At 44.3% G+C, this 27,007-nt stretch overlaps 1 protein-coding gene across 3 annotated transcripts in view; it reads left to right on the top strand.

Moving 5' to 3' along the window:
- LOC129710034 (glycoprotein-N-acetylgalactosamine 3-beta-galactosyltransferase 1-like) overlaps positions 1-20,175 on the top strand; it is a 57,083-nt gene extending 36,908 nt beyond the window's left edge. Inside the window, exons 3-4 of one of the 3 annotated variants that reach the window (XM_055656721.1) lie at positions 4,368-5,029; positions 11,219-20,175. In XM_055656721.1, coding sequence (XP_055512696.1) covers positions 4,368-5,029; positions 11,219-11,374 — 818 coding nt within the window. In that variant the 3' untranslated portion in view covers positions 11,375-20,175. The remainder of the gene's footprint in view (positions 1-4,367; positions 5,030-11,218) is intronic. The other 2 variants (XM_055656734.1, XM_055656728.1) reach the window with 2 other exon arrangements.
- Positions 20,176-27,007: the final 6,832 nt, after the last annotated feature.

Here is a 27,007-nt window from a genome sequence, read left to right on the forward strand (position 1 = left end):
ACCATGAGAGTTTTAGACCAATTCTACTACAGTCAAATAACGGGCTGACTCTAATAGCAGAAGGGCCCCGCACACTCTGTCACTCGTGCTCTCTTGCTTGCCCACCCTCTGTCCCGGGGGATATAGATGGATGGTTCTACCTCCACCCCAGATCACCCCTTTTTCCCACTACTCTGCCTCATTTGGCTTTCCTCCTTCTGTCCCCTCACACTTACAAGTCCTCAGGTTAACAGGCAACAAAAGCTTTTCACTGTACCTCGTGACAATAAAATTAACTGAACTAAACTGAACCTATATCCCTCTCTGTGGCTTTACATTTCATTCCTCTGTCATAAATTCGTATGTTCTAGGAGCAGAATTAGGCCATTTGGCCCATCAAGTCTACTCCACCATTCAATAATGGCTGATCTATCTTTCTTTCTCTACCCCATTCTCCTGCCTTCTCCCCATCACCCCGAACACATTAAAAAAAAATCAAGAATCTGGCAATCTCCACCTTGATATCCATTGACGTGGCCTCCACAGTCAATGGATATCAAGTCAATGGATATCACAGTTAGCTATGGAAACTATGAGGATCAAAGAAGAGGATCAAAGAAGAGGAAGTACTGACACTTTTGAGAAATATAAAAGTGGATAAGTCTCCAGGTCCGGACAGGATATTCCCTAGGACATTGAGGGAAGTTAGTGTAGAAATAGCAGGGGCTATGGCAGAAATATTTCAAATGTCATTAGAAACGGGAATAGTGCCGGAGGATTGGCGTACTGCGCATGTTGTTCCATTGTTTAAAAAGGGGTCTAAGAGTAAACCTAGCAATTATAGACCTGTTAGTTTGACGTCAGTGGTGGTCAAATTAATGGAAAGAATACTTAGAGATAATATATATAAGCATCTAGATAAACAGGGTCTGATTAGGAACAGTCAACATGGATTTGTGCCTGGAAGGTCTTGTTTAACTAATCTTCTTGAATTTTTTGAAGATGTTACTCGGAAAATTGATGAGGGTAACGCAGTGGATGTTGTGTATATGTAAGGCCTTTGACAAGGTTCCTCATGGAAGGTTGGTTAAGAAGGTTCAATGGTTGGGTATTAATGGTGGAGTAGCAAGATGGATTCAACAGTGGCTGAATGGGAGATGCCAGAGAGTAATGGTGGATGGTTGTTTGTCAGGTTGGAGGCCAGTGACGAGTGGGGTGCCACAGGGATCTGTGTTGGGTCCACTGTTGTTTGTCATGTACATCAATGATCTGGATGATGGTGTGGTAAATTGGATTAGTAAGTATGCAGATGATACTAAGATAGGTGGGGTTGCGGGTAATGAAGTAGAGTTTCAAAGTCTACAGAGAGATTTATGCCAGTTGGAAGAGTGGGCTGAAAGATGGCAGATGGAGTTTAATGCTGATAAGTGTGAGGTGCTACATCTTGGCAGGACAAATCAAAATAGGACGTACATGGTAAATGGTAGGGAATTGAAGAATGTAGGTGAACAGAGGGATCTGGGAATAACTGTGCATAGTTCCCTGAAAGTGGAATCTCATGTAGATAGGGTGGTAAAGAAAGCTTTTGGTGTGCTGGCCTTTATAAATCAGAGCATTGAGTATAGAAGTTGGGATGTAATGTTAAAATTGTACAAGGCATTGGTGAGGCCAATTCTGGAGTATGGTGTACAATTTTGGTCGCCTAATTATAGGAAGGATGTCAACAAAATAGAGAGCGTACAGAGGAGATTTACTAGAATATTGCCTGGGTTTCAGCAACTAAGTTACAGCGAAAGGTTGAACAAGTTAGGGCTTTATTCTTTGGAGCGCAGAAGGTTAAGGGGGGACTTGATAGAGGTTTTTAAAATTATGAGAGGGACAGACAGAGTTGACGTGGAAAAGCTTTTCCCACTGAGAGTAGGGAAGATTCAAACAAGGGGACATGACATGAGAATTAAGGGACTGAAGTTTAGGGGTAACATGAGGGGGAACTTCTTTACTCAGAGAGTGGTAGCTGTGTGGACTGAGCTTCCAGTGAAGGTGGTGGAGGCAGGTTCGTTTTTATCATTTAAAAATAAATTGGATAGTTATATGGATGGGAAGGGAATGGAGGGTTATGGTCTGAGCGCAGGTATATGGGACTAGGGGAGATTATGTGTTCGGCACGGACTAGAAGGGTCGAGATGGCCTGTTTTCCGTGCTGTAATTGTTATATGGTTATATGGTTATATCTGTGGCACCTTTCAATCCTTATCTGACACCACTTTACCTCCTTGTCTCCAGTGGTCAGACTGATTGTAATTGGCTCCCCCCCACAAACCCTTCAACCTATAGCCCTCCTGACCTGAAACATGACCTATCCATGTCTTCCAAAGATGCTGCCTGACCCACTGAGTTACTCCACATTTTCCAGCATCTGCAGTTTCTTGTGCCCTTATCACTTGCCAGGATTTGTCCCAAACCCACCTGTTTTCTAACTTTCTCCCTCCAATTATAATTCGTCTTAAGAAGAGACCGAACTGAAACGTTTCATTTTCATGTTCAGCAGAGATGCTGCTTGACCTGCTGTTACTCCAGCAATTAGTGTTTTATATTAAATATTATATATGTATGTTTACATGTTAATTAATGCAACATTACTACAGTTAGCAATTGATCCTTGTTTTTGAATGGCTTTAATTGGAAGTTGCCTCTAACATACAACAGTATCTGCTGTATGATTGTAAATATGTACTTTCCAATAGACATTTCCCTAAATGTAACCATTCTTCACAATTCTGAATAATAATCCTGTCCTGAAATGTTGCCTGTCCATTCCATCATTTGTTGCTTCCTGACATGCTGACTTACTCCATCTCATTGAAACATATAAGATTGTTAAGGGTTTGGACACGCTAGAGGCAGAAAACATGTTCCCGATGTTTGGGGAGTACAGAACCAGGGGCCACAGTTTAAGAATAAGGAGTAAGCCATTTAGAACGCCAACGAGGAAACACAGAGAGTGATGAGTCTGGGGAATTCTTTGCAGGTTCTCTGGATGCTTTCAAGAGAGACTAGATGGGGGTTTATAAAAATAGCAGAGTCAGGGGATATGGGGAGAAGGCAGGAATGGGGTACTGATTGGGGATGATCAGCCATGATCACATTGAATGGCGGTGCTGGCTCGAAGGGCCGAATGGCCTACACCTGCACCTATTGTCTATTGTCTATTGACCGTTTGACCAAATGGTGCCAGAACAATAACCTGGCTCTCAACACCAGCAAAACCAAGGAACTGATTGTGGACTTTGGAAGGGGGAGGATGGGGACCCACAGTCCTGTTTCTATCAGCAGGTCGATGGTGGAGAGGGTCAAGAGCTTCAAATTCCTGGGTGTACATATCTCTGAAGATCTCTCCTGGTCCGAGAACACTGATGCAATTATAAAAAAAGCACATCAGCGATTACGGAGAGTCGGTATGTCAAGGAGGACTCTCTCGAACTTCTACAGGTGCACAGTAGAGAGCATGCTGACCGGTTGCATCGTGGCTTGGTTCGGCAACTTGAGTGCCCAGGAGCAGAAAAGCCTGCAAAAAGTAGTAAACACTGCCCAGTCCATCATCGGCTCTGACCTCCCTACCGTCGAGGGGATCTATCGCAGTCGCTGCCTCAAAAAGGCTGGCAGCATCATCAAGGACCCACACCATCCTGGCCACTCACTCACACCTTGTGCTTACGTTTTTTTTCCCCCAATGAGCCAATGAAAATGCCCGGTCAGCAAAGGAGATTAACTAAAACTAACTATGACTACCTCGACTACCTATGGCGATGGCAACCCCACTACCACTGCACCTACGATTACAAAAGTATCAATTTTTGGTCGCAGAAAAAATGTCAACATGTTGAAAGATTTGCTGCGACCATACTGAGGCCGCGACTAGTTCCCAGAATACGGGAACTCCTCGCGACCATGAAGGAGACTCACCAGAGACCATCAACGAACATGTGGCGACCATGTGGCAATTAGAGTCTCCTGCTCTCGCCTAAAAAGTCGCCTAAGTGCGACAGGCCCTTTAAAAGCACCGACTCATAAGCAACGTAGGTAGAAGTTCAATTCTTGATCGAGCTGTTATAAGCGTTCCACTGTGTCCCTGGTTATTTCTCTTTCCCAAGTCCCAAGACCCGCTCGAATCATGCTTCAATTTGAACAAGTGGATGGATTCTATTCAAAATGAATTGTTACTCTGTGTCACAAAATAACTATTTCTGAAGGTGGAAGGATGAGTGAACTGCAGTTACTTTGTAGTCTCTGCATTTACAGCACTTGTGTTTTTCCATAGTAACGTCTTTAGGCTTATTAATATTTTGTCATTGTTTTTTAAATGAAATGCATGAATCTTCTCTCTCCAGATGAAAACAGAAGCCTTGCTGATGATCTGTATAAGAGAGTGCGAATCCTGTGCTGGGTGATGACTGGGCCCCAGAATCTGAAAAAAAAGACCGAACATGTCAAAGCAACCTGGGCTAAAAAATGTAACTCTGTGCTTTTCATGAGTTCTACAAAAGACAATGATTTCCCTACAGTGGGACTCGATGTTAAAGAAGGCAGACGTCATCTTAATAGAAAAACTATCGAAGCATTCCGTTATGTTTTTGACCATCATTTGAATGAAGCTGATTGGTTCTTGAAAGCAGATGATGACACATACGTTATTGTTGACAATCTGCGTTGGCTATTATCAACGCACTCTCCAGATCAACCCATATTCTTTGGAAGAAAATTTAAGCCATTTGTTCAGCAGGGGTTCATGAGTGGTGGAGCTGGATATGTACTTAGCAGAGAAGCATTGAAAAGATATGTTGATGCCTACAAGACTGGGAAATGCAATTATTCTACAGGTGCAGAGGATGTAGCCGTTTCAAAGTGTATGCAGAGCCTTAATGTAGAAGCTGGTGACTCCAGGGACATAAATAAAAGGGAAACCTTTCATCCTCTTACGCTAAATCATCATTTGATAAAAAACAATATACCATCCTGGTACAGAAAATATTGTTTCTATCCCATTACAGAGGTGAGACATTAAATATGTGAACATAAAAGGCTAACCATTAATAGTTATTCATATTCTGGTTATTCTTTTGACTTTTTTGAACAATTTGGTTTAGTCATAAAAAGATCTCAGACCATTTCCCATTTCCAACTTCCAAATTGACCTCCAAGCCATGCCCATTCATTGTCTCCTATTTAGTTGACTGGAAAATTTCACACTGAGCACACAGAGGCTATGTTATGTTGCATTTGCTGTTGAAACAAACTTGGTTATTGACAGAAGGAAATGGTTGACGTATAAAGTTTCTAAGGGAGATAAATAGTGATTACCAATTTAAATCCTTGGCATACGTTCAAAATGTGTGCAGATTATTGAGAGTTGACATCTGCAGGGGGATATTACTTTAGTTTCATGTAAAGTTAGTGTTTGACGGAAAGGATGTACGTTTTTCTTTCTTGATGTGAAATACTGACATTTATCTAGCTGAAATCTGTCTTAACAAAATCACGGGGGATATCAGTTTTCGTAGAAAACAAATTGTCAAAACCAAACATCAACTAGGCAACTATTTCACCGAACACTTGCGCTCAGTCTGCCAAGAGATGCTGGGTCTGCTAATTGCTAACCATTTCAACTCTGCCTGCCATTTCTGTCAGTACTCTGCCATTAATGATCTTTCTGTCCTCGGCCTCCTCCATTGCCAGAATGAGACCACACACAAACTGGATGTACACCTCATATTATGCATGGATTGTTTACAACCCAACACTATAAAAAATGGAATTCTCCAATTTTAGATTAAAAAATACCTTCCCCAAAACCCTCCTCATTTTGCCCACCTCTCCTCCTTGTACCCACCTGGATGCACCTTTGTCCCATATCCCCCTCCCCTTTCTCCCCCCTGTCACCTTTATAATTTCTTCTGCCCACCATTCTCTCCACTTCTCTCCCAATCTGCCGTTTGTTAAGTCAAGTCAAGTCAAGTCTAGAGAGTTTATTGTCATGTGTCCCAGATAGGACAATGAAATTCTTGCTTGCTGCAGCACAACAGACTATTGTAAACAAAAATACAGAACAGTTCAGTTCAATATACACATAAATAAGCAGATAAAGTGCAATAGGCTGTTACAGTTCAGAGTCTGCTTGTTGGCTAGTTTAATAGCCTGATGGCTGTGGGGAAGGAGCTGTTCCAGGATGTAACAGATTTCAGGCTCCTGTACTTTCTGCCCAATAGTAGCAGAGAGATGAGTGCGTGGCCAGGATGGTGTGGGTCCTTGATTTTGGCTGCCTTTTTAGAAACATAGAAAATAGGTGCAGGAGTAGGCCATTCGGCCCTTCGAGCCTGCACTGCCATTCAATATGATCAAGGCTGATCATCCAACTCAGTATCCTGTACTTGCCTTCTCTCCATACCCCCTGATCCCTTTAGCCACAAGGGCCACATCTAACTCCCTCTTAAATATAGCCAACGAACTGGCCTCAACTACCTTCTGCGGCAGAGAATTCTAGAGATTCACCACTCTCTGTGTGAAAAATGTTTTCCTCATCTCGGTCCTAAAAGGTTTCCCCCTTATCCTTAAACTGTGACCCCTTGTTCTGGACTTCCCCAACATCGGAAACAATCTTCCTGCATCTAGCCTGTCCAACCCCTTATGAATTTTGTAAGTTTCTATAAGATCCCCCCTCAATCTTCTAAATTCTAGCGAGTACAAACTGAGTCTATCCAGTCTTTCTTCATATGAAAGTCCTGACATCCCAGGAATCAGTCTGGTGAACCTTCTCTGTACTCCCTCTATGGCAAGAATGTCTTCCCTCAGATTAGGAGACCAAAACTGTACGCAATACTCCAGGTGTGGTCTGACCAAGATCCTGTACAACTGCAGTAGAACCTCCCTGCTCCTATACTCAAATCCTTTTGCTATGAATGCTAACATACCATTCGCATTATTCACTGCCTGCTGTACCTGCATGCCTACTTTTAATGACTGGTGTACCATGACACCCAGGTCTTGTTGCATCTCCCCCTTTCCTAATCGGCCACCATTCAGATAATAGTCTACTGTTTTTGCCACCAAAGTGGATAACCTCACATTTATCCACATTATACTGCATCTGCCATGAATTTGCTCACTCACCCAGCCTATCCAAGTCACCTTGCAGCCTCCTAGCTTCCTCCTCACAGCTAACACTGCCCCCAGCTTCATGTCATCCGCAAACTTGGAGATGCATTCAATTCCCTCGTCCAAATCATTAATATATATCGTAAATAGCTGGGGTCCCAGCACTGAGCGTTGCGGTACCCCACTAGTCACTGCCTGCCATTGTGAAAAGGACCCATTTACTCCTACTCTTTTCTTCCTGTCAGCCAGCCAGTTTTCTCTCTCCCTCCCTTTTTAAAAAGTGGGGTTACATTAGCTACCCTCCAATCCTCAGGAACTACTCCAGAATCTAAAGAGTTTTGAAAAATTATCACTAATGCATCCACTATTTCTGGGGCTACTTCCTTAAGTACTCTTGGATGCAGCCTATCTGGCCCTGGGGTTTTATCGGCCTTTAATCCATTCAATTTACCTAACACCACTTCCCGGCTAACCTTGATTTCACTCAGTTCCTCCATCTCATTTGACCCCGGTCCCCTGCTATTTCTGGCAGATTATTTATTTCTTCCTTAGTGAAGACAGAACCAAAGTAGTTATTAAATTGTTCTGCCATGTCCTTGTTCCCCATGATCAATTCACCTGTTTCTGACTGCAAGGGACCTACATTAGTTTTAACTAATCTTTTTCTCTTGACATATCTATAAAAGCTTTTGCAGTCAGTTTTTATGTTCCCCGCCAGTTTTCTTTCATAATCTATTTTCCCTTTCCTAATTAAGCCCTTTGTCCTCCTCTGCTGGTCTCTGAATTTCTTCCAGTCCTCTGGTAGGCTGCTTTTTCTGGCTAATTTGTACGCTTCATCTTTTGTTTTGATTCTATCCCTGATTTCCCTTGTTATCCACAAATGCCCTACCTTCCCTGATTTATTTTTTTGCCAAACTGGGATGAACAATTGTTGTAGTTCATCCATGCAGTCTTTAAATGCCTTCCATTGCATATCCACCGTCAACCCCTTAAGAATCAATCGCCAGTCTATCTTGGCCAATTCACGTCTCATACCCTCAAAGTTACCTTTCTTTAAGTTCAGGACCCTTGTTTCTGAATTAACAATGTCACTCTCCATCCTAATGAAGAACTCAACCATATTATGGTCACTCTTGCCCAAGGGGCCACGCACAACAAGACTGCTAACTAATTCTTCCTCATTACTCAATACCCAATCTAGAATAGCCTGCTCTCTCGTTGGTTCCTCTACAATGTTGGTTTAGAAAACTATCCCGCATACATTCCAAGAAATCCTCTTCTTCAGCACCCTTGCCAATTTGATTCACCCAATCTATATGTAGATTGAAGTCACCCATTATAACTGTTTTACCTTTGTTGCACGCATTTCTAATTTCCTGTTTGATGCCATCCCCAACTCCACTACTACTGTTAGGTGGCCTGTACACAACTCCCACTAGAGTTTTCTGCCCCTTAGTGTTTCGCAGCTCTACCCATATCGATTCCACATCCTCCAAGCTAAAGTCCTTCCTTTCTATTGCTTTAATCTGCTCTCTAACCAGCAACGCTACCCCACCTCCTTTCCCTTTCTGTCTATCCCTCCTGAATATTGAATATCCCTGGATGTTCAGCTCCCAGCCTTGGTCACCCTGGAGCCATGTCTCCGTGATCCCAACTATATCATAGTCATTAATAGCTATCTGCACATTCAACTCATCCACCTTATTACGAATGCTCCTTGCATTTAGACACAAAGCCTTCAGGCTTGTTTCTACAACACTCTTACCGCTTATACTATTAAGTGGCCCTTTTTAATTTTTGCCCTGGATTTGTTTGCCTGCCACATTTCACCTTGCTACCTATTGCTTCTACCCTCATTTTACACCCCTCTGTCTCTACGCTCATACATTTAAGAAACCCTTTCCCTTTAACTCCGTCCTCAACTATCCCATTCGACACCCCACCCCCCCTTATTCAGTTTAAAACCACCCGTGTAGCAGTGGCAAACCTGCCTGCCAGAATGCTGGTCCCCCACCTGTTAAGATGCAATCCGTCCCTTTTGTACTGTTCCCCCTTACCCCAAAACAGATCCTAGTGATCAAATAATCTAAATCCCTGCCCCGTGCACCAATTCCTCAGCCACACGTTCAGGTCCCGTATCTCCCTGTTCCTGCTCTCGCCAGCACGAGGAATGGAAGCAAACCGGAGATAACAACCCTGTTTTTGAGGCAGCGACTGCGATAGATGTCTTCTTTTCATCTCTGGCCTTTGTTCACCCATCTGCCAATAAACCCACCTTTCATCTGCATCCACCGATAACTTGCCAGACCTTGCAGCTGTCAGAACTGAATTCCATCCGCCATCACTCCTTCCAACTTTCCAGATGATGTGTATCCTATTGTAGCCTTTAAAAACCCTCCTTGCTATCCACAACACCAGCAGTTTTTGTATCATTGTCAATTTATCATACCTCCTACATTAAATCGTTTGAAACATATAATATTGTTAAGGGCTTGGACACACTAGAGGCAGGAAACATGTTCCCGATGTTGGGGGAATCCAGAACCAGGGGCCACAGCCTAAGAATAAGGAGTAAGCCATTTAGAATGGAGACGAGGAAACACTTTTTCTCACAGAGAGTGGTGAGTCTGTGGAATTCTCTGCCTCAGAGGGCAGTGGAGGCAGGTTCTCTGGATGCTTTCAAGAGAGAGCTAGATAGGGCTCTTAAAAATAGCGGAGTCAGGGGATATGGGGAGAAGGCAGGAAAGGGGTGCTGATTGGGGATGATCAGCCATGATCACATTGAATGGCGGTGCTGGCTCGAAGGGCCAAATGGCCTACTCCTGCACCTATTGTCTATTGTTAAAGTATAATACAAACATCAAGAGTCCCAAATTTTTTTTTTTTTTTACTGCTGGTCACAGACCTCCCATCAGAGGAGCAACCGTTCCCCACCACTCTCTGCCTCCTATTGCCATCTAATTTTGGTCTCCCCCCCCCACCTCAGCAATGAACATTCATTACCTCTCTTTTTTGTTAAAAAACACCCACTTATTGAATGTTATTTCTCTTGCACGTAGCTGTTCCTCACCTGTTTTCACGAGGTCCTGTCCTGTGCATTTGAAAATGTTCGTCTCCCAATTTACGTCCCCAATTTGTAGACCATCTTTATCCCTCTTCATAATCACCTAGAAATGAGCACAATTATGATCAAAGTACCCAAATGTTCAACCACTGAGATTTCCACCACTTGTCCAGCTTCATTCCCCAAGATTAAATCTAGTAGAGCCTTTTGTCCAGTATAACTATCTACAGTACTCATTGGCCAAAATACTCTCCTGGATGCACTTTACAAAGTCCTCTATACCAAAGCCCTTTGCACGAGGCACTTCCACTCAATATTTGGCAGGTTAAGGTTCCTCACAACTATAACCCTATTGCTCTTGGACCTTTCTGTGATGTATCTACATATCTGCTCCTCTACTTCCCACTATCATTTGAAAAGCTTTTAAATAACCCTCCTTTTATTTTATCCATGGCTCCTCCGTTCCTAGCAGTTCTGTTCTTTCACCCCTCACTCCTGAGGCAGCACAGGGATGGAGTTCCCCTGCTCCCACCCTTCACCCCACCAGCCTCCAAATCCAACACATCATTCTCTGACATGTCCACCAGCATCTATGCAATCCCACCACCAGACACATCTTTCTCTCCTCCTTCCTTTCCACAGTCCTCTCTCTCCACAACTCCCTGGTTTGCTCATCCTCCTCCACACATCCCTCTCAAGCACTTTCCACTGCAATTGCAGTAAGAACAACTCTCCCTACACAACTTCTCTCACCGCCATTTGGGGATTTCACTAGTCATTTCAGGTGAGGCAGTGGTTTACATGCACCTCCTCCCTTGCACCGACCCAATATGTCACCTATCCATGTACTCCAGAGATGCTGCCTGACCCACTGAGTTACTCCAACACTTTGTGTTCTATGAAGTGCTAGTCACCCAAAATCCATAATTCATAATTCTTATGGGAATAATGTCGGGATCGACTGTACTTGGCATGAGACTTGCATACATTTGGATGTTTCTTTAATGCAGTTTATTTTCTCTTTAGGGTCCTGGATGTTGTTCGGATCTGTCAGTGTCATTCCACTATGTCAATTCTGCGACCATGTATCTTTTAGAGTACATGACTTATCATCTCCGACCATACGGCTACAAGTATAGATATTATCCAGAGTCTGCAACAAAGGACTTGAAGCAGACATAGATTTCTGTGAAACATCTGTTCAAATTCATTTGTTGGAAATGAATGGTCATCAAAAATGTCTTGGAGATTTGGTTTTTGCGCAAAGTACACTGGACAACACAGCAACAGAAGTAATGATACGGCATGGTTGGAAAGAATCACATATGGACATCCGTGGGATTTTATCCTTTTATTACTTGCTTGAAAAATCAATCAATGAAATTTGTATCATGATCAACAAAATAAGTTTAGAATGCCTTGTGTCTCATGGGAACTACATTGCCTTACCTCTTGATGTTTAAGTGAACATAAGAAGAAATTGATTTATTTTTGGATTTGCTGCATTCTTTCACGGGCAGCCTGACGACATATTATCTGTTCTCATTGTTGCCTGAGAAGAAAGAAAACTATTTAGAGCTGCTGTTTACAATCCTGTTTACAAAACATATTTATTGGGTACAAATATATCTTCATATCCGATGCTCCAGGTGTGGATTCCTGTATATAGGCCAGACCAAGAGCAGGCTCGGTGATCATTTTGCTGAACACCTCCACTCAGTCCGCCTAAACCTACCTGATCTCCCAATTACTCAGCAATTTAACTGCCCCTCCCATTCCCACTCTGACCTTCCTGTCCTGGGCCTCCTCCATTGTCAGAGTGAGGCCCAGTGCAAATTGGAGGACCAGCACCTCATATTTCGCTTTGGTAGCTTGCACATAGCCTTTGCTTTACCTCTCTCTACCCCCCCCCCCCCCCCTTCCCAGTTCTCCTACCAGTCTTACTGTCTCCGACTACATTTTATCTCAGTATTGCCCACTCCCCTGACATCAGTCTGATGAAGGATCATGACCCAAAACGTCACCCATTCCATCTCTCCAGCGGTATCCCGTTGAGTTACACCAGCGCTTTGTGTCCACCTATAGTTAATGGGGTTGGCTCTATAACTTTTTTTATAAACGGAAATAACTGCTATTTTATAACTCATTTAAATCTACAGATGTTTGGATGATCACATGTTGACAATCTGACATATGTTATGTTTTTATTTCTCTGCTTTGCTCACTATCTTTGAATTCATGCACAATTTTTCTGCCCATCTCTCCCTCATATAACACGCCTGGCCCTTCAGTCTCTACACCTTGAAGACCTCCAACTGATGATTTATCTGCTATAATTTGAGTCCTGTCCATCTGAGCCGCACTTGTCCTTAGTCTGTGTGGGATAGTGTTAGTGAGTGGGGATCACCAGTTGGTGCTGAATCAGTGGGTCAAAGGGACAGTTTTTGTTCTCTGTCTCCAAAGTGAAATAAGAAAAATCTATATCCTATTATATAATTTGAGACTTTCCTAAAGGGCCTGTCCCACTTGTCGAGGTAATTCAAGCGCTCTCCCGAGTTAAAAAAAAAAATCAAACTTGTGGTAAGCAAGTAGAATGTACGTAGCGGGTACGTTGGAGCTCGGGACATCTCTTAGCGGCTCATAACGCTAACGGCAGGTACTCGGGAAACGCGGTAAGCTCGTGAAGACTCGTGAAGATTTTTCAACATGTTGAAAAATGTCCACGAGAGCCCCAAGCACCTACGAGCGGCTATTACCGTAATTCTCCGAGTTTGAATCAGGGGAAACTCGGGAGAACTCTTGAATTAGCTTGTACAGTGGGACAGCCCCATTACTATCCAAAACTCTGCAAGTGTTCTGTTGTCTGCAAATTTGTTAATCAGCATATTCATCTAAATCCAGAAAGCCCAGGGTCTGGTGTGAATTGGTATTTTCAGTTGAGTGCCAGCAAATTTATAAATTAATTAATTCTAAATCTTATTTTTATTGCTTATTTCTGAAAGGATAAAATTATATACTGCTTTCAATCTGTGATAAATTTCTGATGAAATTGGGTCATTTTATTTTTTTTCGTCTTTATATGCTGATTCTTTATCATTAATGTTTCTGTGAATCACTTTAAATGTTTTGATTTTAATAAAATTAGGTAATGTTTACCAATTATGAATAGCTTCAACGTAACTTTATTAAGATGCACTTGGAATTTTCCCACTTTCTCTGAAAGCTTGTTTTCATTTAAATAGCCGTTTACATGTTTTAATCCTGTTTTTTCTATATTTTTGTGTATGGCTATGAAATACCCTGTGTCTTGATCGCAGATTTCTATAATTTAATAGAATGTGAGATTTACCAGAATAAATGTTAGAATAGAGACATGAAATACTCATCCAGTGTCTTCAAGTAATAGAAGATAAAAGGTGTGAGGGGAAAATAAAATAACATTTTATGACACATGTTGAATTAACATTTTCTGAGACCAGTTGATGCCAGAGATATATTTTTGGATGTTTAATATTATGATGAAAGTGCAAGAAAGAAAATCAACTTTAAAAATCGGCGGGTAGAAGTAGAAGAGTGTCAGAGGTCATGGGGAGAAGGAAGGAAAATGGGATTAGGAGGTATAGATCAGCCCTGATTGAATGGTGGAGTAGATTTGATGGGGCGAATGGCCTAATTCTACTCCTATCCCTCATGACCTTATGACCTAAGAATGTTGTATTTTTTGCTGTACAGTGTGTTGCTGATTGAGGAGGCGGGACATAGATTGAAGCAGGTGTCCGGTTGTCTGAGCAGGAGGCAGAGTAGCAAATAAAAAGGCAAGGTACAACGGAGTGGCCTATTGGGAGTGGCCGCATTGAGGAAAAGTGCAACTTGAAGCTTTGGCTGGAGTGGCTTCAGCGAGAAGGGCTGAGGTGTCGTGGCAGACATGTCAAGCACAGAATAAATCAGCAGTAAGTGGGAAGTGTAAATTGTGTGATGGGTCATGTGATGTGCTGCAACTGCATGAGGTGCTGGACCTCTTGGCGGTTCCTGGTGACCACATCTGTAGCAAGTGTTGGGTGATTGAAGAACTTGGGCTCAAAGTGGACAACCTGGAGTCTGAGCTTCTTTTGCAACGGCACATCAGGGAAGGGCAGAATTACCTGGACCTGTATTTCTGGAGACAGTCACACTTGTGAGAATAACTACTTCCAACTTGGTCTGTGGTCAGGACGAGGGTGTGACTACAAGTGAGGCAGGCAGGAGGATGGAAGTAAAGGCATTGTTACAGGAACTTCAGCCATTGAGCTTGTCAAGCAGGGCTGAGATTCTTTATTACTGTGGAAATTAGTGTGGGGGCTGTAGGAAGGATGAGCAACACAACCATAGCACCGTGGATCAGGGAGCCATTCAAGAGGGGAGAGAGAAGAGATGTGTAGTTGTCATTGGGGATGGTATATTCAGGGGAATAGACACGATTCTCTGTCACGAAATTCGAGAGTCCCAAAGGTTGTGTTGCCTGCCTGGTGCCCAGGTTCAGGACATCTCATCTGACCCGCAGAGGAATTTGGAGTGGGAAGGGAATGATCCAGTTGTTGTACCAATGATGTAGGTAGAACAAGAATTAAATGGAAAAGCAGAACCAAAAAGGTAATAATCTCTGGATTACTACCTGAGCCACGAGCAAACTGGCATAGGGTTGGGAAGATTAAAGAGTTGAACATGCGACTCAAAGATTGGTTTGGGAGAAGTGGATTTGGATTTGTGGAACATTGGCACCAGTATTGGGAAAGAAGGAAGCTTTTCTGATGGGACATTCTCCACTTGAACCTGGCTGGAACAAGGGTCCTGGAAAACCGCATAACCAGAGCTGTAGATACGGCTTTAATCTAAATCGCGGTGGGGGTAAAGTGGATGAAGTTAAAGGGAAGGAAAGTGCATGCGACATAGAAAAATAGAATCATAGAAAATAGGTGCAGGAGTAGGCCATTCGGCCCTTCGAGCCTGCACCGCCATTCAATATGATCATTGCTGATCAACCAACTCAGTATCCTGTATCTGCCTTCTCTCCATACCCCCTGATCCCTTTAGCCACAAGGGCCACACCTAACTCCCTCTTAAATATAGCCAATGAACTGGCCTCAACTACCTTCTGTGGCAGAGAATTCCAGAGATTCACCACTCTCTGTGTGAAAAATGTTTTCCTCATCTCGGTCCTAAAAGATTTCCCCCTTATCCTTAAACTGTGACACCTTGTTCTGGTCTTCCCCAACATCGGGAACAATCTTCTTGCATCTAGCCTGTCCAACCCCTTAAGAATTTTGTAAGTTTCTATAAGATCCCCCCTCAATCTTCTAAATTCTAGCGAGTACAAACCGAGTCTATCCAGTCTTTCCTCATATGAAAGTCCTGACATCCCAAGAATCAGTCTGGTGAACCTTCTCTGTACGCCCTCTATGGCAAGAATGTCTTCCCTCAGATTAGGAGACCAAAACTGTACACAATACTCCAGGTGTGGTCTCACGAAGACCCTGTACAACTGCAGTAGAACCTCCCTGCTCCGACACTCAAATTCTAATGCTATGAATGTATCCAGATGTCCTGTTTCCGTGCTGTAATTGTTATATGGAATGCTAACTACCATTCGCCTTCTTCACTGCCTGCTGCACTTGCATGCCTACTTTTAATGACTGGTGTACCATGACACCCATGTCTCGTGGCATCTCCCCCTTTCCTAATCGGCCACCATTCAGATAATAGTCTACTTTCCTGTTTTTGCCACCAAAGTGGATAACCTCACATTTATCCACATTATACTGCATCTGTCATGCATTTGCACACTCACTCAGCCTATCCAAGTCACCTTGCAGCCTCCTAGCATCCTCCACACAGCTAACACTGCCCCTCAGCTTCGTGTCATCCGCAAATTTGGAGATGCATTCAAATACCTCGTCCAAATCATTAATATATATTGTAAATAGCTGGGGTCCCAGCACTGAGACTTGCGGTACCCCACTAGTCACTGCTTGCCATTGTGAAAAGGACCCGTTTACTCCTACTCTTTGCTTCCTGTCTGCCAGCCAGTTCTCTATCCACATCAATACTGAACCCCCAATACCGTGTGCTTTAAGTTTGTATACTAATCTCTTGTGGGACCTTGTCGAAAGCCTTCTGAAAGTCCAGACATAACACATCCACTGGTTCTCCTTTTTCCACTCTACAGGTTACATCCTCGAAAAATTCTATAAGATTCGTCAGACATGATTTACCTTTCATAAATCCATGCTGACTTTGTCCAATGATTTCACCACTTTCCAAATGTGCTGCTATCCCATCTTTAATAACTGATTCTAGCAGTTTCCCCACTACCGACATTAGACTGGTCTGTAATTCCCCGTTTTCTCTCTCCCTCCCTTTTTAAAAAGTGGGGTTACATTAGCTACCCTCCAATCCTCAGGAACTACTCCAGAATCTAAAGAGTTTTGAAAAATTATCACTAATGCATCCACTATTTCTGGGGCTACTTCCTTAAGTACTCTGGGATGCAGCCTATCTAGCCCTTGGGATTTATTGGCCTTTAATCCATTCAATTTACCTAACACCACTTCCCGGCTAACCTGGATTTCACTCAGTTCCTCCATCTCATTTGACCCCCGGTCCCCTGCTGTTTCCGGCAGATTATTTATGTCTTCCTTAGTGAAGACAGAACCAAAGTAGTTATTTAATTGTTCTGCCATGTCCTTGTTTCCCATGATCAATTCACCTGTTTCTGACTGCAAGGGACCTACATTTGTTTTAACTAATCTTTTTTTCTTCACATATCTATAAAAACTTTTGCAGTCAGTTTTTATATTCCCTGCCAGTTTTCTTTCATAATCTATTTTCCCTGTCCTAATTAAGCCCTTTATGCTCCTCTGCTGGTCTCTGAATTTCTCCCAGTCCTCTGGTAGGCTGCTTTTTCTGGCTAATTTGTACGCTTCATCTTTTGTTTTGATACTATCCCTGATTTCCCTTGTTATCCACGGATGCACTACCTTCCCTGATTTATTTTTTTGCCAAACTGGGATGAACAATTGTTGTAGTTCATCCATGCAGACTTTAAATGCCTTCCATTGCATATCCATCGTCAACCCATTAAGAATCAATTGGCCAATTCACGTCTCATACTCTCAAAGTTACCTTTCTTTAAGTTCAGGACCCTTGTTTCTGAATTAACAATGTCACTCTCCATCCTAATGAAGAACTCAACCATATTATGGTCACTCTTGCCCAAGAGGCCACGCACAACAAGACTGCTAATTAACCCTTCCTCATTACTCAATACCCAATCTAGAATAGCCTGCTTTCTCGTTGGTTCCTCTACATGTTGGTTTAGAAAATTATCCCGCATACATTCCAAGAAATCCTCTTCTTCAGCACCCTTGCCAATTTGATTCACCCAATCTATATGTAGATTGAAGTCACCCATTATAACTGTTTTACCTTTGTTGCATGCATTTCTAATTTCCTGTTTGATGCCATCCCACCTCCACTACTACTGTTAGGTGGCCTGTACACAACTCCCACTAGCGTTTTCTGCCCCTTAGTGTTTTGCAGCTCTACCCATATCGATTCCACATCCTCCAAGCTAATGTCATTCCTTTCTATTGCGTTAATCTCCTCTCTAATCAGCAACGCTACTCCAACTCCTTTCCCTCCTGAATATTGAATATCACTGGATGTTCAACTCCCAGCCTTGGTCACCCTGGAGCCATGTCTCCATGATCCCAACTATATCATAGTCATTAATAGCTATCTGCACATTCAACTCATCCACCTTATTACGAATGCTCCTTGCATTGAGACACAAAGTCTTCAGGCTTGTTTTTACAACACTCTTACCCCTTATACGATTATGTTGAAAAGTGGTCCTTTTTGATTTTTACCCTGGATTTGTCTGCCTACCACTTTTATTTTTCACCTTGCTAGCTATTGCTTCTACCCTCATTTTACACCCCTCTGTCTCTATGCTCACACATTTAAGAAACCCTTTCCCTTTAACTCCATCCTTAACCATCCCATTCGACACCCCACCTGTTCTTGAGGTTCCTGAAGTCTCCAGATGTAATAGGACAGAAAGTTTAAGAAGTGATAAGCCTCTAAGGTCAGGGCATGTCAGGACCAATGTGAGAAGAGGGGTGGTGAATACTGAACTAAAGGTGTTATATTTGAATGCACACAGTATAAGGAACAAAGTGGATGAGCTTGTAGTGCAGGTAGAAATTGGTAGGCACGATGTTTGGGGATCACGGACGCGTCTGAAAGAGCATCAGAGCTGAATATCCAATTGAGAAGACGGACAAGTGGGCAGAGGGGTGGGGTAGCTCTGCTGGAAAGGAGTTAAATTCAGTCCTTAGCAAGGGATGACATAGGATCTGAATATGTGATTCCTTGTGGGTAGAGCTAAGACACTGCAAGGGTAAACAGTCCCGATGGGGGTTACATACAAGCCTCCAGATAGTAGCCAGAGTGTAGGGAACAAATTACATCAAGAGAAATAATTGGCATGTAAGAAAGGTAATGTTTCAGTGGTCATGGAGGATTTCAATGTCCAGGTAGCCTGGTAAAATCAGGTTGGTATTGGATCCCAAGATAAGGAATTTATAGAGTGCCTATGAGACGTTAGTGCAGTAGCTCTGGCTAAGGAGAAGGCGTGTGGAGCTGAAAGATCTGAAGGTGGATATGCCAGATGGACCACACCCCAGGGTTCTGTAAATGGATGGCTTTAGAGATTGTGGATACTTTATTGGTGACATTTCAAGAATCGCTAGAGGCAGGAGTAGTTCCAGAGGACTAGAGAATTGCAAATGTTACTCCACTGTTCAAGAAGGGAGTGAAGCAAAAGAGGGGAAACTATAGGCTAGTTAGCGTGACCAGTGGTTGGTAGGATTTTAGAGTTCATTATTAAAGATGAGGTTTCAGAATTAATAGAAACACATGGTAAAACAGCTGGAATTCTTTGAGGAAGTCAATAGAAGGATAGAAAAATTGGACACAGTGGATGTTGTTTACCTGGATTTTCAGGCCTTTGATTCAGCTTCAGAAGGTGCCACACATGAGGTTGCAAAAGAAAATGAGAGCCCATGCTATTAGAGGGAAGATACTAGCATGAATAGAAGGCTGGCTGAATGACAAAGATAAAGGGGGCTTTTTCTGGTTGGTTGATTGACAGTGACTATTTACGTTGTATATCAATGATTTGGATGAAGGAATTGAAGGCGATGTGGCCAAGTTTGCGGATGATACAAAGACAGGTGGGGACAGGTCGTGTAGAGAAAGCATAGACTCTGCAGGAGGACTTAGACAGATTGGAAAAGTGGGCAAAGAAGTGGCAGATGGAATACAGTGTAGAAAAGTGTGCAGCTGCATTTTGGTTTTAGGAGTAAAGGCATAGACTATTTTCCAAATGGAGAGATGATTCAGAAATCAGGGGTGCTAAGTGCTAGTGCAGAATTCCCAGAACGTTATGTTGCAAGTTGTATAACTGTATTTGAAAATAAATGTTTCTGACCCTAGGTACTTGTGACAATAAAGTACAATTGAAGCATTGGTCGGTGATGGAAAAAGTTAGTAGCTTCAAATTTCTGGGCGTTAACATCTCAAACCTGGGTGCGGCACATATGTAGTTATTAATTGCACCATCAGCTCTACTTGATGAGAGATTTAACATGATTTGCAGGTTACCCAATAATATACTTCTGCAAGTCAAGTCAAGTCAAGAGAGTTTATTGTCATGTGTCCCAGATAGGACAATTAAATTCTTGCTTGCTGCAGCACAACAGAATATTGTAAGGAAAAATACAGAGCAGTTCAGTTCAATATACACACAAATAAGCAGATAAAGTGCAATAGGCTGTTACAGTTCAGAGTCTGTTTGTCGGCGAGTTTAATAGCTTGATGGCAGTGGGTAAGAAGTTGTTCCTGAATCTGGATGTAACAGATTTCAGGCTCCTGTACCTTCTGCCCGATGGTAGCTGAGAGATGAGTGTGTGGCCAGGATGGTGTGGGTCCTTGGCGATGTTGGCTGCCTTTTTGAGGCAGCGACTGTGATAGATCCCTTCGATGGTGAGGAGGTCAGAGACGATGATGGACTGGGCAGCGGTTGCTACTTTCCGCATCCTTTTCCGCTCCTGGTTGCTCAAGTTGCCGAACCAAGCCATGATGCAACCTGTCAGCATGCTCTCTACTGTGCACCTGTAGAGGTTCGAGAGAGTCCTCCTTGACAAACCGACTCTCCGTAGTCTTCTCAGGGAGTAGCGGTGCTGATGTGCTTTCTTTATGATTGCATCAGTGTGCTGGGACCAGGAAAGATCTTCGGAAATGTGCACACCAAAGAATTTGAAGTTCTTGACCCTCTCCACCATCATCCCGTTGAAGTAAACAGGATTGTGGGTCCCTATCCTACCCCTTCCAAAGTCCACAATCAGTTCCTTGGTTTTGCTGGTGTTGAGAGCCAGGTTATTGTGCTGGCAACATTTGGTCAATCGGTCGATCTCCCTTCTATACTATGACTCGTCCCCATCAGTGATATGTCCCACAACAGTGGTGTCGTCGGCGAACTTGATGATGGAGTTCGCACCATGTCCGGCTACACAGTCATGAGTATCGAGTAAGTACAGCAGGGGGCTGAGCACGCAGCCTTGAGGTGCTCCTGTGCTGATTGTTATTGAGGCTGACACATTCCCACCAATACGGACAGACTGTGGTCTGTGAATGAGGAAGTCGAGGATCCAATTGCAGAGGGATGCGCAGAGACCCAGTTCTGCGAGTTTGGTAACCAACTTGGAGGGGATGATTGTATTAAATGCCGAGCTGTAGTCAATGAATAACAGCCTGACATATGAGTTTTTGTTGTCCAAGTGGTCCAGAGCGGAGTGGAGAGCCAGTGAGATCACATCCACTGTTGATCTGTTGTGGCGGTAAGCGAACTGCAGTGGGTCCAGGTTCTTGTCGAGTTAGGAGTTGATATGCGCCATAATCAACCTCTCAAAGCACTTCATCACCACAGACGTTAGTGCTATTGGTCGATAGTCATTGAGGCACGTCACCTTGCTCTTCTTGGGCACTGGTATTATTGATGCCCTTTTAAAGCAGGTGGGAACCTCAGACATCAGCAGTGAGAGGTTGAAAATGTCCGTAAAACTCCAGCCAATTGGTCCTCACAGGTTTTTAGAACATGACCGGGTATACCATCAGGTCCAGGCGCTTTCCGAGGGTTTACCCCCCTGAAGGCTTTTCTGATGTCAGCCTATGTGACTGTGACTGAAATACCGTCACGGCGAATGGGGGCTCGGGAAGGCACATCAGTTTTCTCACTACCAAAGCGTGCGTAAAAGGTAGTGATGCTTCGCTGACATTCGAGCTGCCTCCTGATTTCTTCTTATCGGAGGTGATGGCATTCAAGCCCCGCCACAGATGCCAAACATCCGTCTCATCCTCCAGCTTGGAGCAGGTCCCATTTGTCCTTTTTGAAGGCCGTCCCAAGGTCATATCTGGACTTCTTGTAGACCAGTTGCTGAATAATACAAAAAAAGACACAAAGTGCTGGAGTAACTCAGTGGATCAGGCAGCTTATCTGAGAATCATGGATAGATGATGTTTCGGGTTGACTTCTGCAGAGGCATTGCAGAAAGCATCCTGATTAGTTCCTTCATGGCCTGGTAGATAAAATCCAAACCACAGCAACACAAAACACAACAGAGAGTGGAGTTCACAGCTTGGGAACTGTCCAGAGCGACGATGTTTCCAGTCCAAGCGGCGGACACATCGGTGGCTCCAATCCTAGAGATGGGACTCGACCGGCGAGACCGACGTCGGGCAGAGCCCTAGTGTTGGGTGACTCCATTGTCTGAGGAGCGGACAAGAGATTCTGTGGTGGCAGACGAGATGCGAGGATGGGCTGTTGCCTCCCTGGTGCCAGGGTTCAGGATGTCACAAGCCGAATTCTGAACATCCTCGAGAGAGAAGATGAACAGCCGGCGGTAGTCCGGAGGACTGGAGGGCGGCAGCTTCGGCAGCTTCGACCACCCCGGGCCGCGGAGTTTGAACCGGCCCATTCGTGGAGCTCGGATTCAGCCGTGGGACTGACTAACTTACCATCACCCGGCAGGGTCACAACATCCGAAGCCGGGATTGCCTCGGCGCAGAGGGAGAACAAGGAGGGAAGAGACAAAGACTTTAAGACTTTTGCCTTCCATCACAGTGAGGAGGTGCCTGGTGAACTCACTGTGGTGGATGTTACATTTGTGTTTATTGTGTGTTTTTGTCATTTTTATGATACGTATGACTGCAAGGCACCAAACGATCCAAGATGGTGGCGCGCACAGTCGCAGCGGCTCGAAGCTCTCCCTTTCGGTGCTTTTTATGTGTGTTTTTGTTTGTATGTCTGTTTGACAATGTTACGTTTTGTTTGAATGTCTGTTTGACAATGTTACGTTTTGTCGTGCGAATCTCACCTTCAGCCGACAGGATCTTCTGATTATCGGATTACATTGTAAACAGGCAGTTAAGAGTGTTTTTCTGCATTCACGCAACATACCGGAGGAGATAGCCAGGACACCGGGCTCTCCGTGGATTGTTGTCGGCCCCAGCAAACGCCGGAGACGGAGGAGGCACAGGAAGCAAAAGCGTGGTCGCCGGTCCGGACTACTCGCTAGGCTAAGGCAACAACCACATAAACCACCGCTACCCAGCATCATTCTCACCAACGCCAGATCCATCACCAACAAAATGGACCAAATAAGACTACAGGTCACCGCAAATAAATTCATCGCGAACAGTTGCATTCTGCTAATAACAGAGACGTGGCTACATGCACTTGTACCAGACGGAGCCATTGAGCTAGCAGGCCGCACAGCATTTCGCTGGGATAGAAACAAAGACTCTGGTAAGAGCAAAGGAGGGGGGTTATGCATCAACATTCACAACAACTGGTGCACAAATACCACAATCATAGACAGACACTGTTCTGCTGATTTAGAGTACCTGATAGTACTCAAGCATCATAATGCTGTGAGTGTATCTGCTTCCACCACACCTTTAGCCAGCACATTTCTAATTTTAACTACCCTCAGGTTGAAAAAAATCTTTCCCAGATCCTCCCTAAACCTCTTCCGTGTCCTTGGCATGCAAATTACGCGACCTCATGGTCGCGTTGAGCCGAGACAGTCGAGTGAAGGTCGGACGTGATTACATGCGTACGCACAGCTGTCTGGAACGCGTGACGTCATTTGAAGATAGACACAAAATGCAGGAGTAATTCAGCGGGACCGGCAGCAAATCTGGAGAGAAGCAATGGGTGACGTTTCGTGTCGAGACTCTTCTTCAGTCTGAAAAGAACGTTCTTGACCTGAAACGTCATCCAATGCTTCTCTCCAGAGATGCTGCCGGTCCCGCTGAGTTACTCCTGCATTTTGTGCCTATCTTCAATTTTCTTGGCCCTGCTCTAGGAGTAGAAGTGGGGGCGGATCCGGACCGCAACGGCCGTGAGCCCCAGGCCGAGCTCGACGATTGTTTGCTTGCTTCTGCTGCTGTTGAAGGTGAGACGTTGCCGCCCCAGGGTCTTGGGCCTCGAAGATTTAGTTCACTGCCAATATTTCAGAGCCCCGCGCGATGTCGCGCACATCTACATACCCCTCCGCACTTCTGAGTGGGACCGGCCCCGCGCGGCCATACGGTCCCCGTACGCCTCAAGCGACCACGAGGTCGCGTAAGTTGCGAGCCAAGGAAGCGTAAGTGGGACAGGCCCTTTCGGCCTCACCTTAAACCTATGTTCTCAGGTCATAGACACTTTGGCCATGGGGAAATGTTTCAATGTTTCTTACTATCTACCCTATTTGTACTTCTCATAGGTCCACCCCTCAAACTCCTTTAGTTCAAAGTAATCAAAGCCAACCTATGCAAACTTGCCTCATAATTGAAGCTAAATTGCCAGCAACATCCTGATGAACTTCCTCTGCAGCTTATCCAGTGCAATCCTGCCCTTGCAGTGTGGTGACCAGATTGGAAACAATATTCAAGTTGTGGCACATTGCAGCTCACAGGTTTCACATTACAAATCAATCCTCTACTGTAAATGCTGGATTAAAATGCCTTCAACATTCCCATAATATTTTTGTGAGGGATTTTGCTCATGTTTGTGATGTTTAAAAATTAATGGGTGATTTCTGTGCTTCCAGTTCATCTATTGGTTGTAGCCATCCTTGTCTCATGCATGGCCCCATTACTCTGACCTCCACTTCGACTTCAGCAATATTATTTGCTCTTGCAAGTGTCTTCACCCGTTCCATGAAAGAAACATGGTTGTGGCCTCCCATGCTTTTCCAGCTCATTAATATATCCATTGCACTCACTACCTGCCATTGTTAAAGTTTTAACTAAAGAACACTGTTCCACTTCCCTTGCATTTGATTGTCTTACTACTTCCTCAGCAGCAATATCCCAAACCCATCATGAATGTAGCATCCATTGGTCCAATTACATTGCTGTTTAGTAAAGGCAGTGCAATAAGATCGTTGAACCAAACAAACTTCATTGACTGACAACTAAACTATTGGTAATGAATGATACAATAAAGTATCAGGTCATACTTACAAGGGTTTCAAAGGTATGTATGTGCACAATTTACTAGGGTATTTTCTCTGTGTTCACTTTCACTAAAGACCATGGGCAATTGTCCATCAGATCCACAAGATCACAAGAAATTACAGAGAGTGGTAGATGTAACCCAGTCCATCACTCCAATGAGTATAGACTCTATCACAGTGCTTAAAAAAGCAGCCAACATAATGAAAGACCTTTCCCAACCAGGTCATTCCTCCTTTGCCCACGCCCATTGGGCAGAAGATACATAAGCTCGGGTGCCGTCCCATTCTACGCTACCTCATTGCGGACATTAGGCTCTGCCTCTGGAACTGTTATGTTACAATGTTGAGAACTAGATTTTTCCCTCTGTATGTTTCCCTTCCCTTTACCCATGATACTTGAGTTTAACGATGGTATTTATGCATTGCATTATCTGATTTACAGTACGAAACAAAACCTTTTACTGTCTGCCATTACATGTGACAATATCAATCTAAACTTGGTTGAGTGTCAATAAAAGCAAGGAACTAATGGTTGAGTTCAGAGAGGGGAAATCAGGAGGCCATGTGTCAGTGTTCATTGGGGAGTTGGCAATGGAAAAAAATTAGCAGATTCAAATTCCTGGGTGTTAAGGAAGTGGCGGCGCTGGTGAACGGCTGCGGCTCGCCTGCAGTCCGTTTGTCTTTACTTTTTTGTGTTGTTTTTATTTGTTTTGTCTTGTTACGTTTTCGGTTTTTAGGTTGTGTTTATGTAGGGGGGGTGGGGGTTGAAACGGGGCTTGTTGTCTCTCCCTTCGGGGGAATACGACTTTTTTTGCCGTATCCCCCTTCTCTGCCTCCATCTGCGCTGAGGCCTAATGGCGGAGCTGGCGACCTCGAGGCTCCGGAGGCAGCCTGACAGGACTCGCCCTGGGCTCGCTCCCGCGAAGGCGGCCCAGCTCGGGGCTGGAACTGCGCTCCCGTGAGGGGCTGTGACGCTCCCGTGAGGGCGGCCTGGCGAGGGGCTGAGACTCTCCCATGAGGGGTTGTGGCACTCACGTCGGAGTGGCCCAGCCCGAGGGTGGAACAGCACTCCCGTCGGAGTGGCCCAGCCCGAGGTGGAACGGCACTCCCGTCGGAGTGGCCCAGCTCGAGGTGGAATGGAGCTCATCACCCGTCGGAGTGGCCCAGCTCGAGGGAGGTATGGCGCTCCCATCGGAGCAGCCCAGCTCAAGGGAGGAACAGCATTCACGTGAGGGCGATCCGGCTTGGGGCTGGAAAGGTGCTCCAGTGGCTGGGACGGCACTAAGTCCGGGGTTCAACCATGATAATACAAGTTCCACAGGTGCTTTTGTTGTGTGCTGTTCTTGTTCTGTAACATATTTCTACATGTTGCAACAACAGCATTCTATCTTGGGTAAGTTTCATGTCACCAGGTTCAAGAACATTCCATGAGATTCCTAAATCAACCTGCACAATCCTCAACAGCGGAACACTGTGGACTACCTCTTGCACTACGTGCAGGAAAGAACTGCAGACGCTGGTTTAAATCAAAGGTAGACACAAAATGCTGGAGTAACTCAGCGGGACCTAGCAATTATAGGCCTGTTAGTTGACTTCAGTGGTGGGCAAATTAATGGAAAAGATACTTAGAGATAATATATATATAAGCATCTGGATAAACAGGGTCTGACTAGGAACAGTCAGCATGGATTTGTGCCTGAAAGGTCATGTTTGACTAATCTTCTTGAATTTTTTGAAGAGGTTACTAGGGAAATTGACGAGGGTAAAGCAGTGGATGTTGTCTATATGTACTTTAGTAAGGCCTTTGACAAGGTTCCTCATGGAAGGTTGGTTAAGAAGGTTCAACTGTTGGGTATAAATGCAGGAGTAGCAAGATGGATTCAACAGTGGCTGAATGGGAGAAGCCAGAGGGTAATGGTGGATGGTTGTTTGTCGGGTTGGAGGCAGGTGACTAGTAGGGTGCCTCAGGGAACGGTGTTGGGTCCTTTGTTGTTTGTCATGTACATCAATGATCTGGATGAAGGTGTGGTAAATTGGATTAGTAAGTATGCAGATGATACCAAGATAGGGGGTGTTGTGGATAATGAAGAGGATTTCCAAAGTCTACAGAGTGATTTAGGCCATTTGGAAGAATGGGCTGAAAGATGGCAGATGGAGTTTAATGCTGATAAATGTGAGGGGCTACACCTTGGCAGGACAAATCAAAATAGGA

The sequence above is a fragment of the Leucoraja erinacea genome, chromosome 2 (genome assembly GCF_028641065.1).
Source record: "Leucoraja erinacea ecotype New England chromosome 2, Leri_hhj_1, whole genome shotgun sequence".
In the NCBI taxonomy this organism is placed as follows: Eukaryota; Metazoa; Chordata; class Chondrichthyes; order Rajiformes; family Rajidae; genus Leucoraja; species Leucoraja erinaceus.